Source organism: Synchiropus splendidus, chromosome 3 (assembly GCF_027744825.2).
Source record: "Synchiropus splendidus isolate RoL2022-P1 chromosome 3, RoL_Sspl_1.0, whole genome shotgun sequence".
NCBI lineage: Eukaryota > Metazoa > Chordata > Actinopteri > Syngnathiformes > Callionymidae > Synchiropus > Synchiropus splendidus.
Window position 1 is genome coordinate 8,806,010 of NC_071336.1, and position 21,485 is coordinate 8,827,494.

At 40.7% G+C, this 21,485-nt stretch overlaps 1 protein-coding gene across 3 annotated transcripts; it reads left to right on the forward strand.

Annotated features, from left to right (window-relative positions):
• The first annotated feature begins 55 nt into the window (after window positions 1-55).
• mtm1 (myotubularin 1) lies at window positions 56-20,998 on the forward strand. 3 transcript variants are annotated; one of them, XM_053860469.1, is made up of 16 exons: window positions 56-203; window positions 9,865-9,950; window positions 10,395-10,467; window positions 11,027-11,121; window positions 11,755-11,865; window positions 12,615-12,716; window positions 12,808-12,891; window positions 12,958-13,107; window positions 13,211-13,396; window positions 13,682-13,864; window positions 13,944-14,099; window positions 14,172-14,219; window positions 14,288-14,380; window positions 15,289-15,402; window positions 15,949-16,125; window positions 16,641-20,998. In XM_053860469.1, exons 2-16 carry the CDS (start codon window positions 9,894-9,896, stop codon window positions 16,833-16,835), a joined length of 1,824 nt encoding a protein of 607 aa, XP_053716444.1. In that variant the 5' UTR covers window positions 56-203; window positions 9,865-9,893; the 3' UTR covers window positions 16,836-20,998. The 3 variants fall into 3 exon arrangements, with proteins under 3 accessions (XP_053716444.1, XP_053716445.1, XP_053716447.1); XM_053860470.1 differs by having other exon boundaries at window positions 16,644-20,998; XM_053860472.1 differs by having other exon boundaries at window positions 16,647-20,998.
• The last annotated feature ends 487 nt before the right edge of the window (window positions 20,999-21,485 follow it).

The window sequence follows — 21,485 nt, forward strand, 5'->3', positions numbered from 1 at the left end:
GTTCCTCACAGTGCTGCCTGTTATTACAGTGGTGCGACAGTGGTTGAGATAAAACTACATTTCCTAGCAGGCGTTGCTGCTTCCAAGTTGACACCTAGCCAATCCCCGCCTTTACAGAACCACACGTGACCTCGGGTAAGTTCCTGCTGAGGCTTCAGGGGAAACAGATCGACATCCAGCCACGGGATTATCGCAGTTTGCGGGTGAGTTTAGATATTTGGCTTCCATTGTACCCATCGACCCCTCTTATCTTAGTGTTTCGTGGGATTCCCTAGAGATCGTGGTGTGCTGGTTGAAAAAAATATCCCAAATTTGACCTGAAAATAGCAGCCGCTCGGTGGTAGGCCTCGGCTATTTCCTGGTGTAACTCCACAGCTGTGCCTATTGGAAGTTGGAAAACTCGACTCTGTGTTTTTTTAAACAAAGAAATGCTATCACGAGCACTTTGTAGTTGCGTGTATATTTTCAGCAATTTTATTTTTGGTTAAATTTGTCTGTCGTGCTGCCTACTTATTTCGCTGTTTTCCTTGTGTTACCTTGCCATTGATACCTGCTCCGCTCCGAGCTGTCATTTTTTTTTCCATCTAAATGCGAACCAAACCGCACAATCGTCTACTCTTAATCACATTTTTGGATTGTCATTGTGTGAATGTGGTAGTCACAGTGCCAGCCATCGATACTGAAGTGAAAGTGGACCTGAAGTTGTTGCGGTGTTGAGAAAGATGAGTAGCTTAACTTTCTGTCATGCTTGGTGGATATGATAAATGGAGTGAAAACCGCTGAGGTGGACGAAGCTGTTAAACACCGTCAAGGCGGATGAGCCCAGTGTATATTCCAGCTGCTGCACACTGATCAATACTGCAATATAGCATTTTATTGATTTCATCTCAACTTCATCTTTGATAGTCTCTATTGACAATTTGTATCAGTGATGTACAAGGGACAGTAATTGGGGTTTAAAGATAGAGTCAAGAAGCTGGAACTGGAAGCATGGAATCCTCAACATGTCTATCCCTCCAATATTTGTCAATTTATTAGTAGTAGAGTCAAAGTCAAAGTGAGGTTATCACTAACTTGCACCCCAACCACTTTTCGTCACTAATGATTCTCTCATTATGTATCTAAGTAGATATATATTACAGCTGTAGAAAGGTTTTTTCACTCAACACGAACTTAAAATGGGATGTGACAAATCTCATAGCAGAACGGCATTGTGTGTGTTTATGTTTTTGGGTGGCTGTAGACAACTATATTGTTTCAAAGTAATTGCTGAAGGTGTTTTCTTGAGATGTCTGACGACGTTGACAAATTTATTGTGGTGTGTAATTCTCATTCTCTTCCTTTTAAATGCATGATAAGACCTTGGTTGCACTTCAGAATTCTCAGTCGAATTTCCAGTTTCTCATTGACAGACTAATCTACCACGGTTATACAGTTAATAGCCCGGGCCTGTGTGTAACCGTTAGCCCGATTGAAAACAGACCTGCTGATCTGTACTTGTGTAAACTTCTGTGGTGATCACAGACAGCTGGAAGTAAACAGTCATACCTAAGATGATCTAATAACATTATAGAGTGGAGCAGTCATGTGTATACATAACTAGACAGTGCATTGGTCCTTAGGTCATTGTCGATATTTGCATTGAACAGACAAACGTGTCCCCAGCATTGTTGTTTTTGAAGATTTTTGACTCTGCTATGCAGATGGTTTGACACCACCCAACCAGCCTTCACATAGTGCAGTTTTTCTGTTCTTAGTTCTCACAAGTTGGATTATATGAATGATTTCTTGGTTTCAGGAAATATAATTTCTTTCTAATTGAATCACTGGACCATTGGGGTTTGTGTTACCTACGTTGCTAACTGGCACGCCAATTTAAACTTTGTCTTTGTTGTTGGAGTGTGGTCCAATTCCTAGTAAAAATGATAAACTAAACCGGATTGAACGTCATGATTGATTTCAGGTCTCCTGTCTGATAGCCTGTCTTAGTCTTATATTGTTTTTAGCTTTATGCTTGGCCAAATACCGATCCAATCTGTTTATTTTTTATGGTTTAAAAAAAAATGTCGAGAACAAATTTCCATTCCTCAGCCACTGTCATTTCCATGTTTGTATAAGAAAGTTAATGTGTAGATTATTAAATATATATATTTTTTACCTTTCTTTTAAATTTTCATACTTTTATTTTTCACGTAATTTATATAAAAAAAAACAAAACTCCACCATTTGCCATTATATGGTTTGGTTGAATACTCATTGCAAACTGCAGTTCTATTCTCGGATGTTCAGTGTATCCCTAGTTTTCTACCAGATTAAGTCAAAAAGATATGAATCTTTCAAAGAATACATGAAAAACAAAAAAAAGGACGGTAGTGGTGATGGTTCAGATCTCTATTTGCATCATGCACAAATATTTGTATATCTTAACTTCAATGTTCATTAAATTACTTTGAAGAAAGACTGCCATAGTACACATTAACCTCATACTGTGCAAATATTATGTAGTTGAACAATAACTCACATTGCACAAATATGTGGTGTTTCAATGCCATTATTTTTTAAGACTTCGAAGCACAATCTTCATCTTTGAGTTCAAGGTGGGAGCAGCCACATGTCATGTGCAGGTGCAGTGTTTGAGCCAGACATTTGCAGAGAACACGAATACGAGCCTGAGACACCAATGGTAAACATAATTAGTGTAAATAATTGTTAGTGATTACTCCTATTTATAAGTGGCTTAGTGCTCTTTTAGATTTAGGGTCAGGATCCATTCATTGTACCAAAGCAAATTGTACTTATATTGTTGGGTGAACGAATATCTTCTCATCATAATGCGTCATAATACGTGATGTGTTTTTACCTATCATGCAAGAAGGGCTGCAGCAACGAATTGCTAAAAATGGATTATTAAAAGTTTTGGCAACAGTTTTGTAAGCTGCTGAAAGCACTGATCATTGACAACACAAGCACTGCTACTTATCCAAAACAATAAACTCCATTGGCATTGGTTTTGCCGGTGGTTCACTCCTTGTTATCTTTCGTTCGGCCTCGAATTTGGTGCAGTGATTTGAGGGCAAGTGTCTTGGCTGGCTGCTGTGTTTACATGCATTTACATTGCATCCAATTGGTGACGGTCGTTTCATTTTTAAATTGAAAACGACCAATTGTGTAGATTGTTCTAAACATCTCCAACAAGTAAATGTCACACTGCTTCTCAATCTGACCCCTGCATGAACATCTGTTCCTGTGAACTTGTGATGCTAACCGTGTGTGTGAGAGAGACACGGGTGGAACAAACCCCATTCCCGTTTCCTGTCGTTGCGTATTTTCGGTTCGAGTGAACTCACTAGACAAATGAGGTATTTCATTCAATTTTCTTAAGATCACATTAATATATCTCTGGGTGTTCTGACAGCTCACTTGCCGTAAAACAAAAAAATCTATATTTCTGTACATTTTATTGATAAAGTCTATATATGTGGTACATGTGAAACATGCATTTATTTGATCTTAGCGCAACCTGTTTGTTCACTTTCTGAAGTCCATAAACAGATTTGTTTGCGTTTATTTTTTTTTCAATTGGATACATTGATAAATACAGATGAATCTATTCTTTAAATGATTGTTGCAGCCCTTCATGCAAGTGTATTTTCGGTTTTCCTGTCTGGTGTAAATAGGATTACACTATTGAATTGTGTCTATGCAGTATGTTTGCCTGCCAAGTTATTCTTTCATTCTGTGAAGCGTTTTACATGTACTGGACCGTACGATTTAGCAGCCCTAAAAACTGCATGAAATGTGTGAAAACAAGCTGTAAGGCAATTGAAGATGGGCTGCCCAAAAAAGCTCAGTGTATTTGGTAAAAAGGTTTTCCAATGGATTTGTCACTGGTTGCTCAAAATTATTCAAAACAGGTTGATGAATCATTTCAGACTGTGCTGAAGATCTGCTTCTCGTTCATGCTTCCTTATGTAATGACTGTTACCATGCATGACTCTATTGATCCATGGCTGCTTATCTGGAAGCCAGGAGGGGTTGGTTGGTGATTGACAAATACATGGAAATATTATTGCTGCAAGAGTGAGGCACCGCTGCTATGATGGTAATCTACTTTTCTGCTCCTTGTATAAATGTGTGGTTTTCTTTATAGTGGTATTTGTTGGCTGCCAATTCCACAATCCCAGACTGGTGACATCTTTTTTGAGCTGTTATTTCTCTCGCTGTGTCGACTGAAGCAACCACTGTACTTTGGCATGTCTTAAGTGCTGAAGGTAAAACTGTTGAGCAACACCCTGCTACTCTCTATATTACCTAGGCAAGGGTCAAGAGATTCCATCCATAAACCCATAGCTGATGTTCTTTAAAGTCCAGCATGTGAAATATCATACCAGTATGTTACTTTTCACAGTGGAATAGTGTTCGAGGCTTTTTCTGCCATTCCTTTAAAGCCTCAAACAATATAAACCTAGACATGCAATATTTGTCTAAGTCAAAGAGGACTCAGGGTCGAGTTCAAGTTAATCTGCATCTTCATTATTCTTGTGTAGACATAGTTGAGAGACTCAATCACGGGTGAGGTCCTACTGATGTCAAAGACGCTGTATCATTACAGCAATTTTATGGTAAATTCCTCTTGACTTGATTCTGCTTTGAGTTAATACACATCTGTCTGACATTCTCACAGTGGTGTAAGCTGCAGCTCCATAGTTTCACTCTGTGAAGCTGTTTTTAATCGAGGTCCCTGGAAACTGCATGATCGTGGTTGTACATTTTTAGATTCATGTTAGAAAATAGTTAATATCTAAAATTGCAGTAGAAAGAAGTGGCATCCTGAAATAAAAATAAAACGCTTGGAAAGAATGAGTGCTGGTGTTTTAATGTGACCTTGCTCATTGAGGTTTATCTTTCTGGTGTCAAGGTCACAATGAGAATGACATCATTTAATCAATCAAAATGCGAATCCAAAAATATGTTAAATGGAACAAAAGTGGTCTATTGATATCAACGGAAGAGATGGGAATATGGTTCTTTCTCGTGTGTTTCGACTGTGTTTTATGCTAGATTTGGTTCATGGAATGACTTAAATTCTGCTTTTATACACTTATCAGCAGTGGTATGTTTTGCCCCAAAACAGACCAACAACTGTCTTTGAACCTCTACATTACTTTTCTTGTTGCAGTCCCACACATTCTGCTGAACACCAAAGTCATCTAAACACACACCCACAGGTCCATTTCATGAACCTCATAATTCTGAACTCAGCATTGATGTGGGAAGCATTTGTTCTGCCCTCGTCTTTTAACATGAATGTCGAGCTGTTGGAGAATGGACTGTAACTACTGGATGCTGAATCCTGGGAATACTAAACCTGCCCACAAACGGCAGCCCCTAAGATGTGTGGGAAAACTTGGGGGGGTAGCTTCATCTTGCATCATTTCGTCAAGATCTTTCCCAGTCCAGTGATTATCAAATATGACCCTGGTAACCTCTGAGATTTAAGTTTCATCTCCTCACTCTTCTATAGCCATGAAGGAGTCACAGCTCTTGTACCTGGAGGACAACATATATATTTAGGTCAAAGTCACCAGTATGTTTCTGACTGCCATATAAGTACTGTATACATGATGAAGTAAAACCAACTAAATATGAGGAGTGACTTCTCTCTGGTTATTTATTGCTCAGCACTCTCCCAAGTCTCACTGGCAAACCAATTTATACTTTAATGAGCAGTGAACAGATTTGATATGACTGACAGAATCTGCTAGCGACATGCTGCAGTGTAACTCGCTAAACAGGATTAAAATGACTGAGTCTTGTCTGAACTTGACTGTGACAGTGGTTGAGCCTGTGTGGAATCAACGTACGTGTGATACAACTGAGGAATAATTCAGGGGAACAGAGACTATCTCAAGAGGAGAAGTGGTGGGTGGTTCCTTCCCCTTCTGTGTATATCTGTATCAGATTACTGGTAATAGAATGAATTGAATTCAGTTTATCTCTTTAAACACAGTTGTATGGTCGGTTTAAGGTGTTTCGTAGAGGCCAAGCACCACCAGATGTTTAATACTATCTGTCCCATAGATGCACAGTCTTCAGCTTTCATCCTGTCATCACAGACAACTTGGGCAGCATGTGCACATCAGGAAGGTTTCTATTCCTCATTCTTTTTTATCTCTTCATTCAATTTTGAGATCGCCAATAAATGGAAGTAAAAGTGAAGGTTGTTGTATCCTCAGATGATCTTGTAAATCGTGTTATTGTTACTGTAAATGTGGTTTGCACTTTATACATCTCAGCACTCATACAGTTTCCACTAGCCCAGGACCTTCAGGTCTTTTTGCTAAATAGCTGCTAAAGGCACCACTCTAAAACATACCGGGCACATTGCTGAAATTTGGGGTCGTTTTCCGACCCCAGTAGATTTGTTTTAATCAGGGCTCTAGACTATTTGTTTTGGTTTCTCCAGTGTGCCTAATATTTTTTCTTGAGGTTTGCCAACCCAATTTTTTTTCATCAGAATCAGCTATAATGCTATTAAGTCAACCTTTAACCACTCTCGACTTATAGGATAACAAGAACACAATGTCAAGAAATGTTTTCCTTAATGGCTTGGATTTGGATTTGATCGTACTTTTAAGGTCTCGATTTGGAAGGTTGTTGCTCCAGTCACAAATGCACAGTTGCCAGCCATGCTCTGGCTGGGATACATGTTCCAGCTAACTAGCCTCTCTAGAAAGTCCAACTGTTTCAGGATGGAACTTATTAGTTTGTCTGGAACATCATCATTTTTTTAATGTTTTAATATAATAGTTCACTAAGTGTAGAGATGAGAAATGTAATAACTCATGGCTCTTGTAAAACCCTCTTGTGTTTGTAACTGCTCTGCCAGTTTCATTTTGGGGTTAAATTGAGCTGCCTGGCTGCTGTTCACAATGTATCTCATGTCACTTGATCGTCTACTTTAATAATGGTCCCATCTGGACACATTTTCTGCGTTTGGAGTTATATTAGAAATTATGTGAGTGAATGATCATTTAGTCGTTTTCATTTAAATTATTATACAAAGTGTTCGTCCTTTGTCTTGAATCATAAAAATATTTCTCACTTCCAAAATGGGTGTTTTGCATTGGCGTGATTGAAAATTTCACTAATACTTTGACTGAATCAGAATTTGTTGATAGTCCCTATCTGATACCCTATCTATAATTACCTTTTCCAAATGATAGCATTTTCTTTTCATCCTCATTCAGGTGGCGGCGCAGTTGGTTTACGTTAGTGCGGACAGCATGTAGCTCAGGGGTGGTCAATTATATTTCCTCAGCGACCACATTATGTACCAGTACTGTGTGCAACTGTTGTGAGGGGCCATCAAGTCAAAAGAAAGGAGGTGACGAGAAAAAAAAATGTTGACATGATGGGAAAACTCACTGGGCTTTTTTCTGTCCATAGGGACAAACACATTCATTACACACTCAGGATTGGCTGTTATTGACATTCATTTTAGAAAGACGTTTGTCTTCCAAGGTAGATGTGTACACATATTTGCAGCATGGGGGGGATCATAATAAACACTTGTTTAGAATGAGTTACCTATCTCCAGAACTGCAGGATTGTCTTGAAAAATCTGTAACATTTAAATGATAGAACGGCTGTGTGCTGAGTAGAGATGGTGGCAAGTTGAGACAAGATTTAGGTGAGCCAATTTGAACACTCAGACCTGGTGTCACTTGTCATACGAGTGAGATTCTGTAAACCTTTAACAGCCACAAACAAAGTTTACGTCCTCTGCTCATCAGGATACGGGCCGGACATTGTATCCATCTGGAGTGCAACCACACCCATTAGCCAAACAACGGTGTCATGCACCTGCCATTTCCCGTAAATAAATTAGTGTTTGAAAACTAAAGTGTGGTCGTGCATTTTGGGTTTCTTTCTCTCAGAGTTGCTATTTCAATTGATATTTGGCAATTCAATGTTTCAAATGTTTTCATTTATTTTCATTCTATTTTTTTTGTATTTATAAAACACCCTCCTTACTTCCACTAAATAATTTTTATTTTATTTTTTGCCAGATCTTCTGCGATAGCCTACATGATAACAGAGCTTCCCCAGTGAACCTAACCCATTTCTGGTTGCTGTAATTTAATATAAGAAGAAAGACTCGTAAATTTTTGATGATACAAGCTAACGGCTCAAGTGAAATTGAGGTTCTCCAAGGGTTTCAGCCTTGTGAAGTGGGTTACAACCGTAACCATTGGGCGTCAACAGCTATAAGGTGGATTTTTTTTTTAGGTACTTGGAGAATCTGTTTTCTCTTTTTTTTTTTTAAAATTATTATTAAAATAATGATAATTATTATTAAATAATTATTATTCTTTGGTGTATAATATTAACTGCACTTTGCCTTAAACTGCTTTTAGTAACATGTATGAAAGGTGGCCTTCATCTATTTGCTCAAGAAATGAAAAAAAATGGTTTGTGTACTTCCTTTTTTCTTAACAAAAATCCTCCAATATTATAATGGAAGTTCAGTGGAGGACGCGTTGCCATTTACATACTTTCTGAATAGTTGTCTGACATGTTCCAATTACGGTCACCTGTAAAGTGTCTGTGCAGTGGAAAAGCTGTTCTCTGCTTCAATCTCAAGCGGGGCTTATCTGGATCCTACTCTATTAGTCGATATAAAGTCCAGAAACCTATCTATCCCAAGACATTTGAGGCTTAATGAGCGACAAGGCCGACTGATGCAGAGTGAACCCTCCTGTCAGATGGCCACGATGGGCTGCAGTAGGAGACAAGGAATCAGACAAGCAAATGAATTCTTTTTTTTTTTTTTATCGTTTTCTTTATTGACTAATTGATTATTGTTACAGGCCAACTGACAACTGTCGCTATTGTCATCAGGTCGACCCAATTTAGACAGCTCAACTGTTTTTCGTTGTGAAATGTTGACTGCTTTCTTTGGTCAGATCTCCAGTGGAAATTCCCCTCTTTAAAAGACTTGTCAACACCTTATCTATTTGTTTGGCTAAAGTAAATCCCAGCTTTGTCGTATTGATGGCGCACCCTGATATGGTTCTGCTGAGCTCATGCAATTCATTCCATGGCATCCGAGTCACCAATTAACTGAATGTATATTTTTGGACGGTGGGAGAAAACTCAATGTGACTTGTTCTGTGAGGCAGGAGCTCTGTTCCCCACTCTTCTGCCCACTGCTAAGCATCCTTTGGAATTCAAAGTCTTGATGACTCCTTTGTTTATTTCCTCCTTTTTTTAAACTAATGTGAATTCAACTGTTCTCAGGTATTATTTGTTTAAAAACGAAATGTTTGCATTTGAATTAAATCAATCATTGAGGACAGATTTATCAAACTCGGCATGATTATCTTTGGCATGTGACACACCCACTGCTCGTACTCCCATAAATCAATACATATAAATCAACAGTTCAAGCTCTTATTTATGGTAACATTTCAAAAAGTTGAAATGAAGTTTATGATCCTGACTGAATCTGGCCACTAAAGTCTTAACAAGTCTGTTGGCACGCAGTGGTTTACATAAAAAACAATTCATGTAATCACATTGGGACATGTGCTGTGCCAACATACTCTTGTGTTGAGTTGCAAATGAGACAACTCGACACATTTTGTTGAAATGTGTTGAGCTGTCTTATTTGTTTTAAATCGGTGTGATGTTGTCTTTATGCAATTAAATTATTACCAGACACAACAGTTCAACGAGACTTATGTTAGCAGATGTAGTCCTTTTCTAAATTCACATTTTTCTGAGCTGATCAGGTTGGCTGTAATTTCACAAGTTGATGTGTTATTGCTGTATATTAAAGGTGTTATCTTCTATGTTTAGCCTGTGGAAGCCCCCCCTCACCGTGAGTGATGGCTTCGCCGATCTCCGCCTACAACTCCAACGCCTTGGACACTCACATCTCCCCTGTAAGTGTTTATCCGTTGATGTTATTTTGGCTGTGATATACAGTGCTTTTATCTTCAAACATTTATCATCAATGCCAGGCTTTTCCTAACCGGCTTTAAATCGTGTATGAAGCAAATCAGGCATAAGTGTCATACCGCCTCCATTTTAAGCCAGGAAAACTTGCCAGCAGTGGGCAATGAATTTCATGATAATTATAATGCCAAATAAGGATGTGGAGTTGTCTTCATCTAGTCTGGTCCTTAATCTGCTCTTGGCCTGTCCTGCTCCATCCATCCGATCAGAACCATAAAAAGCAAAAAGTTTATGGTTTTATGTCCCACTGGGTTCAGATCCTGTTCACTGTGTTTGTTTTCATTCTTCCTGGAGGACATGGATCAAACGAAACATGAGAGGCACTATTCATTTTCTCGACTTTCTCACTGCTTTGCATGTCATGTATGCAGACCTCCCGAGAGTCTCTGAAGATGGAGTTGTTGGCAGATGTGACGCTGCTCCCAGGAGAAGACCGAATAACAGGTGAGTCAATACCAACACTGTCCTTCTTTCACTTGATTCGATACCTTTTATTTCTTGCTACATTTAGATTTAGATCAAGATAAGGTCTTAGTGGAGAGATTTGTGTGCCAATTCTCTTCAACCCAACACATTTAAAGATTCAGCAAACATTTTCTATGAGCTGGAGTTCCTGTACAGCTTACCTGTTCGTCCCAAAAGACACTAGGAACCAGAAGACCTTATTAGAACAGAAGATCCTGAATTCATCTGAAATATAGAAGATGTTAAAAGCACTGTGTAAATGTGTTCTCCTATGATGATGTTTTTAAAGAGCTTAACCATGTTTACAAACTCAAGCGATTTTAAACCTGTAACAACGTAGATGAACTATGGTTGACTATCAGCCTGTTTCCTGTCACTTGGACTGAAACAATTGCCTCACTGTACCCAGATAAGTGTCACTCTGTTGACTGGTGGTCTGATCAGGAAACTGCATTCACTCACTGTACAGATTTTGTTTGTGCTAACCTGTCTTCTTTGAATTGTGAATTAAATGTACTGTTTTGTTTTCCTCCTTTAGATAAAGAAATCATCTACATTTGTCCATTTAACGGAGCAGTGAAAGGAAAAGTGTTGATCACCAACTACAGACTTTACTTCAAGAGTTCAGATGCTGTAAGTTCCAGGCACATATTAGCACTGCAATGTCGAGACTCCAACACACAACACTTTATAACGTGTTAACATGTAACATGTTAAAAACACATTGGAAAAAATGAACGAAAAATGAATGAAACGGTCCGTGTGTGATTGAGGTGTGAAATAATGCTTTGCCTCAAATATTAAACTTCTTCATGGTTGGCTGTTCTGTTAGATGTGTTTCTGAAGTTATCCATGATAACCTCAAGGGACAAGTTGGTGTGTTATTGTAGTCACGGTGTTTGCCATTGGCTGGCTTCAGTTGTCATTCCAAAGCAAGAATAAGCCATGGTTTGAGGTTGGCGGGTTTTAGCTGCATATTGAAGGGCGGGCACTAAAGTGAGACTTTCCACTGCCCCAACTTCACTTGCAGAACAAGTGGGGAAAATATTTATTGTTGATTTTGTGACATTAATGTCTCAAATGTTTGTGCGATGATTGTTTAGCTCCAATATTTTTTGTAGGTCACAGTTTTTGATTATACCTATTAATCCTATTGTATTTTGCTGCAATGAAACTGAACTTCCTTTCTTCAGCTTCCTACAGCACTATGTTACAGTGTATCTGCACCGTTATCGTACATATTTCCAAGACTCTTTTGTGCATCAGGATGTGTCATTGACGCTGGACGTTCCTCTGGGTTGCATCAGTCGGGTGGAGAAGATGGGTGGGGCCTCGAGTAGAGGGGAGAACTCCTACGGCCTGGATATCACCTGCAAGGTGCGTGTGTTATTCATGAGTTCTGCTCTTGTGCTTTGACTGAAGGATGTTCTCTCTTTTACATGCAATACTTTTACTACAGTTGTCACCTGAGCCTCTCATGACCTCTACATCTGATGTCCTTCTCTATCTCATAGACTTCATGTGTCATGGGTGTGTAACATTTGCAGCATGACTGTCTTGAAACTACAGTTCTAACATTGCAAATGCTTGGAAGTCAGACTATTTATAGTCCTGTGTAAATTAGCAATTAGTTTGAGTGTGGCATTTGTTTTCCATTATATTTTATTTTTTCATATTGAAATGGTGGCATTTTTTGTAAAATTCTGAAAAACAATGCAAGAGGTAAAGGCCAGTGTACCACCGATGTGACATCTTGTGTGGTAGTAATGTCTGTTCACATACTTTTGCGACACAAGTTGATGTAAATAAAAGGACTGTAGTCTTTCAAACACACCGCCAAATTCATGCTCTTGGCCCACCAACGTTTTGATTTGCTTATCAGTTTTCAAGGCTGCGGAGGTCTTTGTTGACGCTGCTAAATCATGAGCTCTTGGTCTACTTACCTCATGACTGCTGATTATAAAGGTTCCTTTGAAGTTCTCTTTCAGGCTGCCTGGTTGTGATCAAGTGTTCATTAAGCTCAAAGACAGAATGAAAGATGAATTTTAATTGAGCAGATCAATTCAAATATGCTCTCAATCATATGTGGCGCCATGTTGCTTCATCCTTTCTCCCTCTGACTGCAGGACATGAGGAACCTGAGGTTTGCTTTAAAGCAGGAGGGTCACAGCAGGAGAGACATCTTTGACCTTCTCTCAAGGCATGCGTTCCCTGGTTCACATGGGATGGTATGACTGGTTCTGTACTTTGCTGCCATCTACTGACGAGGTCCCGTTATTGCTCACAATCTCAGTACTCAAAACTTTTGTTTCCCCACAGCTTCTTTTTGCATACCTGACTCAGGAGAAGTATGAGGAGAATGGCTGGAATATATACAAACCTGTAGAAGAATTCCGGCGGCAGGTGAGTACCACAGTCACTCCAGACTACATCATGATTTGTGAGCGATAATTTAAAAACCTCTCCCAGGGTTTACCCAACAACAAATGGCGAATCACCTTCATCAATAAGAACTATGAATTGTGCGACACCTACCCCACTGTGCTGGCAGTTCCCTATAAAAGCAAAGAGGAGGATCTCAGGAGAGTCGCAGCATTCAGGTCAAAAGGACGGATTCCAGTACGTTTTTTAAACTTTTCCTTAGAGGTGTCAGCCTTTCCTGGGAATCTCCTGCCGACTCCCTCCATGACAATGATACTCTTAATTCTGTTCCTGGTCCCAGGTTCTGTCATGGATCCACAGGGAGAATCAGGCAGTCATTGTTCGCTGCAGTCAGCCTCTTGTGGGGATGTCGGGCAAAAGGAACAAGGACGACGAGCGCTACCTGGATATGATCCGAGAAGCGAATGACACCACGAAACTCACCATCTTCGATGCTCGGCCGAATGTCAATGCTGTGGCCAATAAGGTTGGTTGGTTTTCCGTGCTGTTCTGCATGTAGTATTCAGCTCCATTGATGAAGTGTGCTAGCATAACAACAAGAAGTATTGCATCAGTGTTGTGTAGATGTAAATAAGATCACATTTGTTTAAAAACAGCACTTGGACTGTAAGGAGGTAAGAAATCAGCCACAAGGGATTTCAGTTGGTGTTAAGTCCTGGTGCAACAGTTGGACCCGTGAGACATCTAAACCGCATTTGAACATGAAGTTACTGCCTCCTTGTTGATTACTTACTTACTGATGTTTCTGCAGGCGACAGGAGGCGGCTACGAAGGAGACGAGTATCAGAATGCAGAGCTGGTTTTCCTCGACATTCACAACATTCATGTCATGAGGGAATCTCTGAAGAAGCTTAAAGATATTGTCTACCCTAACGTGGAAGAATCCCACTGGCTGTCCAGTTTAGAGTCCACTCACTGGCTAGAACATGTCAAGGTGACCGTGCTTGTAATCGCAGGAATGTTGCCAACCCGGGGCAGGGTTTTTGTCTAAACTGCCACTGCTAATTGTGCAGCTGGTGCTGTCGGGAGCCATTCAGGTGGCAGATAAGGTGTCCAGTGGAAACTCGGTGCTGGTCCACTGCAGTGACGGCTGGGATCGAACTGCTCAGCTCACCTCCCTGGCAATGCTTATGCTAGACAGTCACTACCGCACACTCAGAGGATTCCAGGTGAGTGAAGGCATGCATTGTAATTGATCTTGTTCACTAAAAGTTGATATTAATCACTGTCTTTAATGATAGGTACTCATTGAGAAAGAGTGGATCAGCTTTGGTCACAAATTTTCCTCTGTAAGTAGCTCTAATACTAGACTCTTGTGAAATTCATGAAAGATCTAATGGTATGTTTGCATGTTCAGAGGATAGGTCACGGTGACAAGAACCACGCAGACCAGGAGAGGTCACCTATTTTTGTCCAGTTCATCGACTGTGTTTGGCAGATGACCAAACAGGTGAGAGGTGGTTAGTCTTAGTACCGTATTTTCACAACCATAAGGCGCACCGTATTATAAGGCGTGTGCATGGTAAAACCTATCAGTACGATAGCTTAAACTATGCATGCTGGCGTGTGTTTTTAAAAAGGCAGCGGGAGCAAAACTGAGTTCCGTTGTACTTTATTGACGTATGTAACAATGCACTCTCGTCATTTTTTGATCAGTCATTGGCAACAAATCCGTCAACGTCCTCATCTTCTGTGTCCGTCATGAACAGCCAACCTAATACTCCAGCGAACACGCCGGGTTCCCTCTCCTCATTACCCGAGTCTGTCTCATTGCCGCATGGCTCCTCAGAAATTAAGCTGGCTTTCGCGAAGGCTCAAACAACAGTGCAAGCAGAAACCTTTGCCCAAGCATCCACAATCCATTCACATATCGTGGCGTAACGCGCCCTGCGCTGCCTCCCAGTCTTAGTATAGCTGTGTTCGCCATCAGTCATCCATCGCTCCCACGCCGTCCGCAACTTCACTTGAACGGCCTGTTTACACCGATGTCCAGCGGTTGGAGCTCCTTCGTCAAGCCTCGCGGAATGACAGCAAGCTCCGCGTTCATCTGACGGACTTGGCTTTTCACAGCGGTGGTGAGATGGGCACACATGGAGTCACATAACGGGGACAGTGACATATGGAAAAACCGGCCCGGTCTCTGCATACTGTATATTTATATGTATATTTATCTGTCTATCTCTCTATCCCTTTCTCTCTCCCCCATATATATATATATATATATATATATATATATATATATATATATATATATATATATATATATATATATATATATAATTACGTTCTTATAATTTTACTTTCTGTGCAGCTGTGTGATGAAGTTCAAAAGGTAACGCTTGCCTCCTGTTCTCTCAGTTTCCCACAGCCTTTGAGTTCAATGAGCGCCTCCTGCTGACCGTTCTTGACCATCTATACAGCTGTCGCTTTGGCACCTTCCTCTACAACTGTGAGAGCGTGCGAGAACAGCAGGTGAGAAGCCAAGTTACCTCTACAGCAGAGGTGTCCAAACAGTTCCAGAAAGAGCTACAGTGGGTTTCTGCTGTGTGCGCTAGTTGAGTTGGAACAAAAATCCTGCACCCACTGCGGCCTTTGAGGAGAGTTTGGACATCAGAGACAATATAACACAAAACTAAAATATGTTAACCCAAACTCTCAGCACAATAAATTAAATTTGCAGAATGTTCTTCACATGACAGTTGAAGTCTAAGTTGAAAATGATATTTAAGTTAAAGTTTTAATGGCATTTCTGATTGTGTGCATCTCTTTTATATCAGCTAATTTCCAAAAATCTCAAAATACAAAGGGATCCTTGTGTGTGGTGCAGCTTAGCCTCCTCACACTCTTGTTTTGTGGAATTGCTGACCTCTTCAGGACATAAACAAAACAGCACCCAGAAATCATCAGTAACGACGATTGCCATTAATCTTTCCACAATGGGAAAATTCAACTTGTCACGGCAGCCATACATTAAAGACATTAATGACTTGTTTTGGTGTCTTTGATTGTCCCTCACAGGAAGTGAGGGCCAAGACGGTGTCCCTGTGGTCGCTGGTGAACAGCAAGACAGACATTTATCTGAACCCCTTCTACACTCCAGAGTCTGGGAGGGTCCTTTATCCTGTCGCCAGCATGCGCCACCTAGAGCTCTGGGTTACCTACTACATTCGCTGGAACCCGCGTATACGACAACAGGTATATGGTATATGTTTAACTGGTACACTGACTGTCATGTAGCATGAGGTTCACCTCAGTTTTGGTCACATTCCTGTAATTCTTAACATGTCACCTTGAATTATAGTTGTTCATTTGGGTTTATGATAGACAGGCGGGTCATGCAATTTCTCGCACAGGCTAAATGATGGGAGTGGGCTGTCCGAACAAGACTCGACTTACATTGCAGCTGACTAGGAATTTTTCTGAATGTTATCATTCGCACCACTACTATAACGATGGACTTGGAAAGCTTTGAGATGTTACACTTCATGAGAACGTGTGTGCCTAAAGTACCTGCCTCCAGTACTTTATTGGTCACAAACTTCGCTCTGACTCCTGACTCCTATCTCTCTCGAAATAAGTTGTGCATTGTGTGGTGTACTACAATAGAGACACACAGAGAAGCCCATGCTCATGTGACACCCACTCTGTTTGCAGAAAATATTTCTGTCTGTGCAGCTGTGTTGATTCTTGTGTGCGACTTTGTCTTTCAGCAGCAGAGTCCTGTGGAACAGCGCTACAAGGAGCTGCTAGCCCTCCGAGACGAATACTTGAAGAAGCTGGAGGAGCTGCAGCTGTCCGACTCCTCCCCTTCCTCCCGTCTGGCAAACAGCTCCAGCCCCAACACCTCCGCCTCCACTTCCCCGACTCCATCACAGCAATACACACACCTACAGACCCCTTTCTGAGGACGGCGGACATGTATTGATAAGCTTGCACTTATGTCCCCTCCACTCCTGTCTCTCACACACAAACAATATATTAGTTTTGTACAGTCCTAACACCGAACCGTAATACATTTTGATGGGTAACTTTTAACACCATTGATGCTGATGTTGATTATGCAATATGTCACAGTACAGCCTTACACGTGCACACACAGACACACACTTCATGAAAATACAGTGAAGCCTTATGGACAGTTGGTGGCTTTAACTTCAAGGGCTTGAACACACAGGATGTGCAGCGGTCTCTTATTACATCCAGTCATTTTGACACTGAAGCTAATGGTGATGATCGCAGTGCTGCTGATCTACTGAGTGTTATGAAATATACCTTTACAGAGCGACTAGTTGCTCTTGCTATTCTTTCGCTTTGCAGGAACAGTTAGCCTGCTAATGGGACGTGGGTGGATCACGGACTTAAAAGCTGCTGTTTTGCCTCTTGTAGACCAAGTGAGTGTCAGGGAGGTAGTTTACCGCCCCCTGCAGTCAATGTCAAACCAAATTGAAGGGTAGACACTGGTGGGTTACCTGGTCAAGTCTCATGAAGGCCCTCTGATTTCCTCCCATGTACGAACCAAAGGCTAGAAATGTGAGCATGTATTGATGTCTGAGGAGATGTTCTTAATCACTGCACGTGCAGTTTCAAATGGTAATTTGGATGAATAAGCCCCAAGGAGACACATTTTTTTTGCTGACTACTAGAGTTTCTGTTTAGTACATGAGAGCGAAACAATCTCATGAGTCTCATGTGAGTCAATACTGAAGTAGGATTTGGGCTGGTAACCTTCCTGTTGTTAGCCATGGCCATTAATGATGATGTCACATTTGTGATGATGCAAGAGGGGGCTGCAGATGTGTGCAACTGTATTCCATTCACCACCTGGTTCAAGTTCTCACTTGCTGCACTGATCCTGAGTGTGTTTGTGTCCCGCGTGGTAATCGATCCGGGGATCACCGCGTATCCCTGTCACTGTTGGCAAACTGTAAATAAGTATTTCTGAATTGGACTGGTTGATGTGGGTTTCGTTGCTTTTGCGATGATGAAATGCTGAGGCTGTTTTCGTCTAATGGCCACTGCCCGCTCAGCTAATCCTGGATTCTCTAGCACTTCTTAGGAACTGATGATGAACTACTTAGTCAGTAATTTATTCACTGGTTGCAGCGTTGATACAAAGTTTATTTGCAGGTGCTTGTGGTAGAGTAGGGAATTGACGTGGTGCTGCCAGCCTCTGATCCTGTGTCACCGCTTTAACCTTTATGTTCTCTTTACATGTGGACCCTGATGGTGCCAGTCAGGGTCCATGAAAGCCTTACCACGCCAAGATGTTTCTAACCAGCACATGAGCAGGATAAAATATTTCACTCTTTCCTTCACCTGACGCTCTGTTGATGAGTATTCTGTTCATCCTGACTGAGGAGGCAGCGTAACTGATAAGTTTAACTTCTGGAATTCTGCCCGTGACAAACTGAAATGATCGCTCTTACAAGCCTTAATGAGGAACTGATGAAAAGATTGCTATATGAATGAACAAAATGAGCAAAAGTTGTAAGGATGAGTAAACTGGTGTTGATCCAACATAGTACGCACACTGACGCTGCATCGAGGGAGAGGCCTGTTATGTTTCATTAATCTCAGGACATCAGTTTGATGTCATAGCAGAATAATTGTGAACAGAGCGTATTCATCTCAAGATCTCATTGGAACATCAGCAAGAGCGTGGCAAGTTTTCAAAAACTTCTGTGTCCAGTTCTGTTGCACAGAAGTTAAAAACTGTACTGTAACCCAGAGTCTGTCCAATACAATCAAATCTGTTCACTCTGATCACAAATCCTCCTTCGTCGAGTCACTTCGGCGTGAAAAATGTCTGAAGTCTTCACACCACTGCTGCAAGTCTGTATCCAAGGGAATCGTACACAGGGTAAACACTTCTCAGTCTGCAGAGCAATGTCCAACACTTATTCCTGACACCTCCTTCACAAATGAATGTTTCATTTGATCGTCTCTGTACAGCTGGACAGCATCTTGGAGCCTTTACACTGCGCTCTTGAATTGCATTAGTCAACAGAGGGTGCACGAGAGCGTACAAAATTGAATTTAACTCTTATGAAGTTAGGGACAAACTTCTGTTGTTTTTTTTTTCTGTCGTCTCCATCTAAGTCTCAAATTTAATTTTTAACTGGTGGAATTGCTCCTGTTTGAACGTCATCACAGAACGCATTTTTTTGTCACTTAACATTGACTATTTACCCTAAGAGTATGTATGTTTACCAGTCTCAGAGCCACTGGTGAATGCATGAATCTGTCCAGCAGGGATAATCCATTTTTTTGCAGTCGATATTCTTGGTGGCACGTTTCCTTGTAATGCAGAAATATGAAATCATTTCTGGATAGCTCACTCATGAATATTTTTGCTGCTGACGGTTGGGGGTCAAGAATCTAGTCATTGGAGATGCTGATGGGGGCCTTTGATCAAGTACGCTTAATGCTCGCCTCACTGTGCGTGGTCCTGATGGTCAGCGTCTACTGTTGCTGTGCTGTCATAGAATGTTTGAGGCGGCAAAATGAAGTGTGAAGGTTTCATTTTTGAAGGAGGTGTTTTTTGTTTTTTTTTATTCATGTGTCAGGTCGCGTCCAAATTTGTGCCTTGAATACTCAATACTCCAATTGCCCTCACTTTTGTGCTGACCAGGGGTCGTGGTTGACGGGGCCAACTGTGAAGCCCTCTCACAAGAATGTCTGGCATGTTGATGTTTATCGGCGAGTGACAGGATGTGGATGGTTGATCTAGAAATAGCTCAATCTCAACTCTGTCCACTGTGATGTTGAAAGTCCTGCTTTGTTGTGAGGACATGATGAAGGTTTGCCCTTTAAGACATGTATAATTGAGAGCCCTAATTTGGTTTGTCCTGCTGATTCTCATACATACTTTCATGACATGGAATTGACTTGAGCACTCTGTCACTGCTAGGTCTGACAGAATGCTGTACTTTTCAATGGAGTGCTGATGACTTGCACGTAGACTTGCAGCTTCAGTAATGGCATTGAATGCTTGAACTCAAGAGCTTGTGACATTGACTTGTACTCTGGTGTCTACGGTGAGTTGCCAATTGTTGACTTAAGTACTTGTGGCTCACAAACCATTTCATGATGACAACACACTCAAAGTACTGACTGAATGACTGGCTGTTGGTTGCATATAGTCACCCCTGCTGACTCGGAAATGGTCTCAGATTGTCCAAGACTTGACATTGGTGTCTGACTTCATGTAAAGAATAGGGAAAAAAAATACTAATGAATGTCTCTAAATTTAGTGCGCTTCAGCGATGGACTTCTTCTGGTGCCTACGCTTTGCACGACAAGACCCACAGCTTTTGCTATTGTCGAGCACTTTGATACAAAGATAAGTCCAAAGTCAATCACGACCCTCGGGCAGCACGAACCTGCTTCTGTTGTTGAGGGCAGATTCCAAAATGTTCAACCAAATCAAATGTTTTGACGTCTTTAATGTTAAGGATGTTTGGAATGGAAGATGATTGACAGCGTCCTGTGGTTGTAATTTTGAGGAAAAAAAAACAGATCTCTATTTTTTGTATTTTTTACTTTGTACAAGCACCGTGATGTAGTTACCTCAATCAAAACTTATTTTACTGTCTAAAAGATCTATTGTTGTATGATACAATTATTTTATGTAATGTAAAATCTTACAGTTTTATAAAAAGGAAAATAATGTTGGTTCAGAATATGTTGGTATAAATTGAAGAGTTCTGCTTCTTTGGTTCAAATCTTTTCTCTGGAAAGGGCATTCTCTTTGTAGTCACTAACCCTTGCTCAGTTTGAGTTCTGGAAGGATCTTGAGCTCTCCAGTGACAAGTCTGTCCGTGTGTACCCTTTTTCTTCATCGCTAATGTCGGGAAACGGTCGTGTTCTGGAGCTTGGCGTCCTCGTATAACCTGCTTTCGTATGAATGCACTTGAAATGTATGTCAGGACCTGTTGTGGCATTTGATCATTTGCCGGACGTCCAAAAACACTTCTTGTTGTGTTTCTTTTGGTCACGCTAAATCCCCTCCACAGGATTGCTTTTCCTTTGTAAATAATAATGATTAAATTAATTTAAGGATTTATAACTCTCTTTTGTCATTGGTTATTTGAGCTTTGTTTCAGTTTTCAGAGGTATCTACTGCAGTTCTTGAATCTTGAATGATGTTTAGACTACTGATGTGCAGATAGAATTGACTAAGAGATTTTCAGGGAGCTTGGTTCAAACAGAGATAACCTGTGAACAAGGTAGCAACTTGAATTAAGTTCAAATAGACGCAAGTGTTTATGGTGTGGAATAAACCTGTGGATAAACAGAACTGGAGAAAAGCATGCAGATGTTCATTAGCCACTCCACCAGTTTTTATGCACAATATCGGGAAGTTAAGGTGGCAGAGTTGATAGTGAAATATGTTGTTTATAATAGGTTTTGGGAGGTGTGTGAGAAGGCAGTGGTGCTTCCAGTCAGGGTTTGTTTACAAGTGCCCCTGTAATATACATATTACGGTAAATACTTTAAGCGCGAAATTTTAATGTTCTTCAATGATTACCTATCCAAAAAGATAGATTTTTATC

Coding starts and splice junctions, on each gene's coding strand:
- mtm1 (XM_053860469.1), top strand. CDS start 9,894: ATGGCTTCGCCGATCTCCGCCTACAACTCCAACGCCTTGGACACTCAC. Junction 10,468..11,026: donor AGGAGAAGACCGAATAACAG/GTGAGTCAATAC, acceptor TTCCTCCTTTAG/ATAAAGAAATCATCTACATT. Junction 12,892..12,957: donor TAGAAGAATTCCGGCGGCAG/GTGAGTACCACA, acceptor AACCTCTCCCAG/GGTTTACCCAACAACAAATG.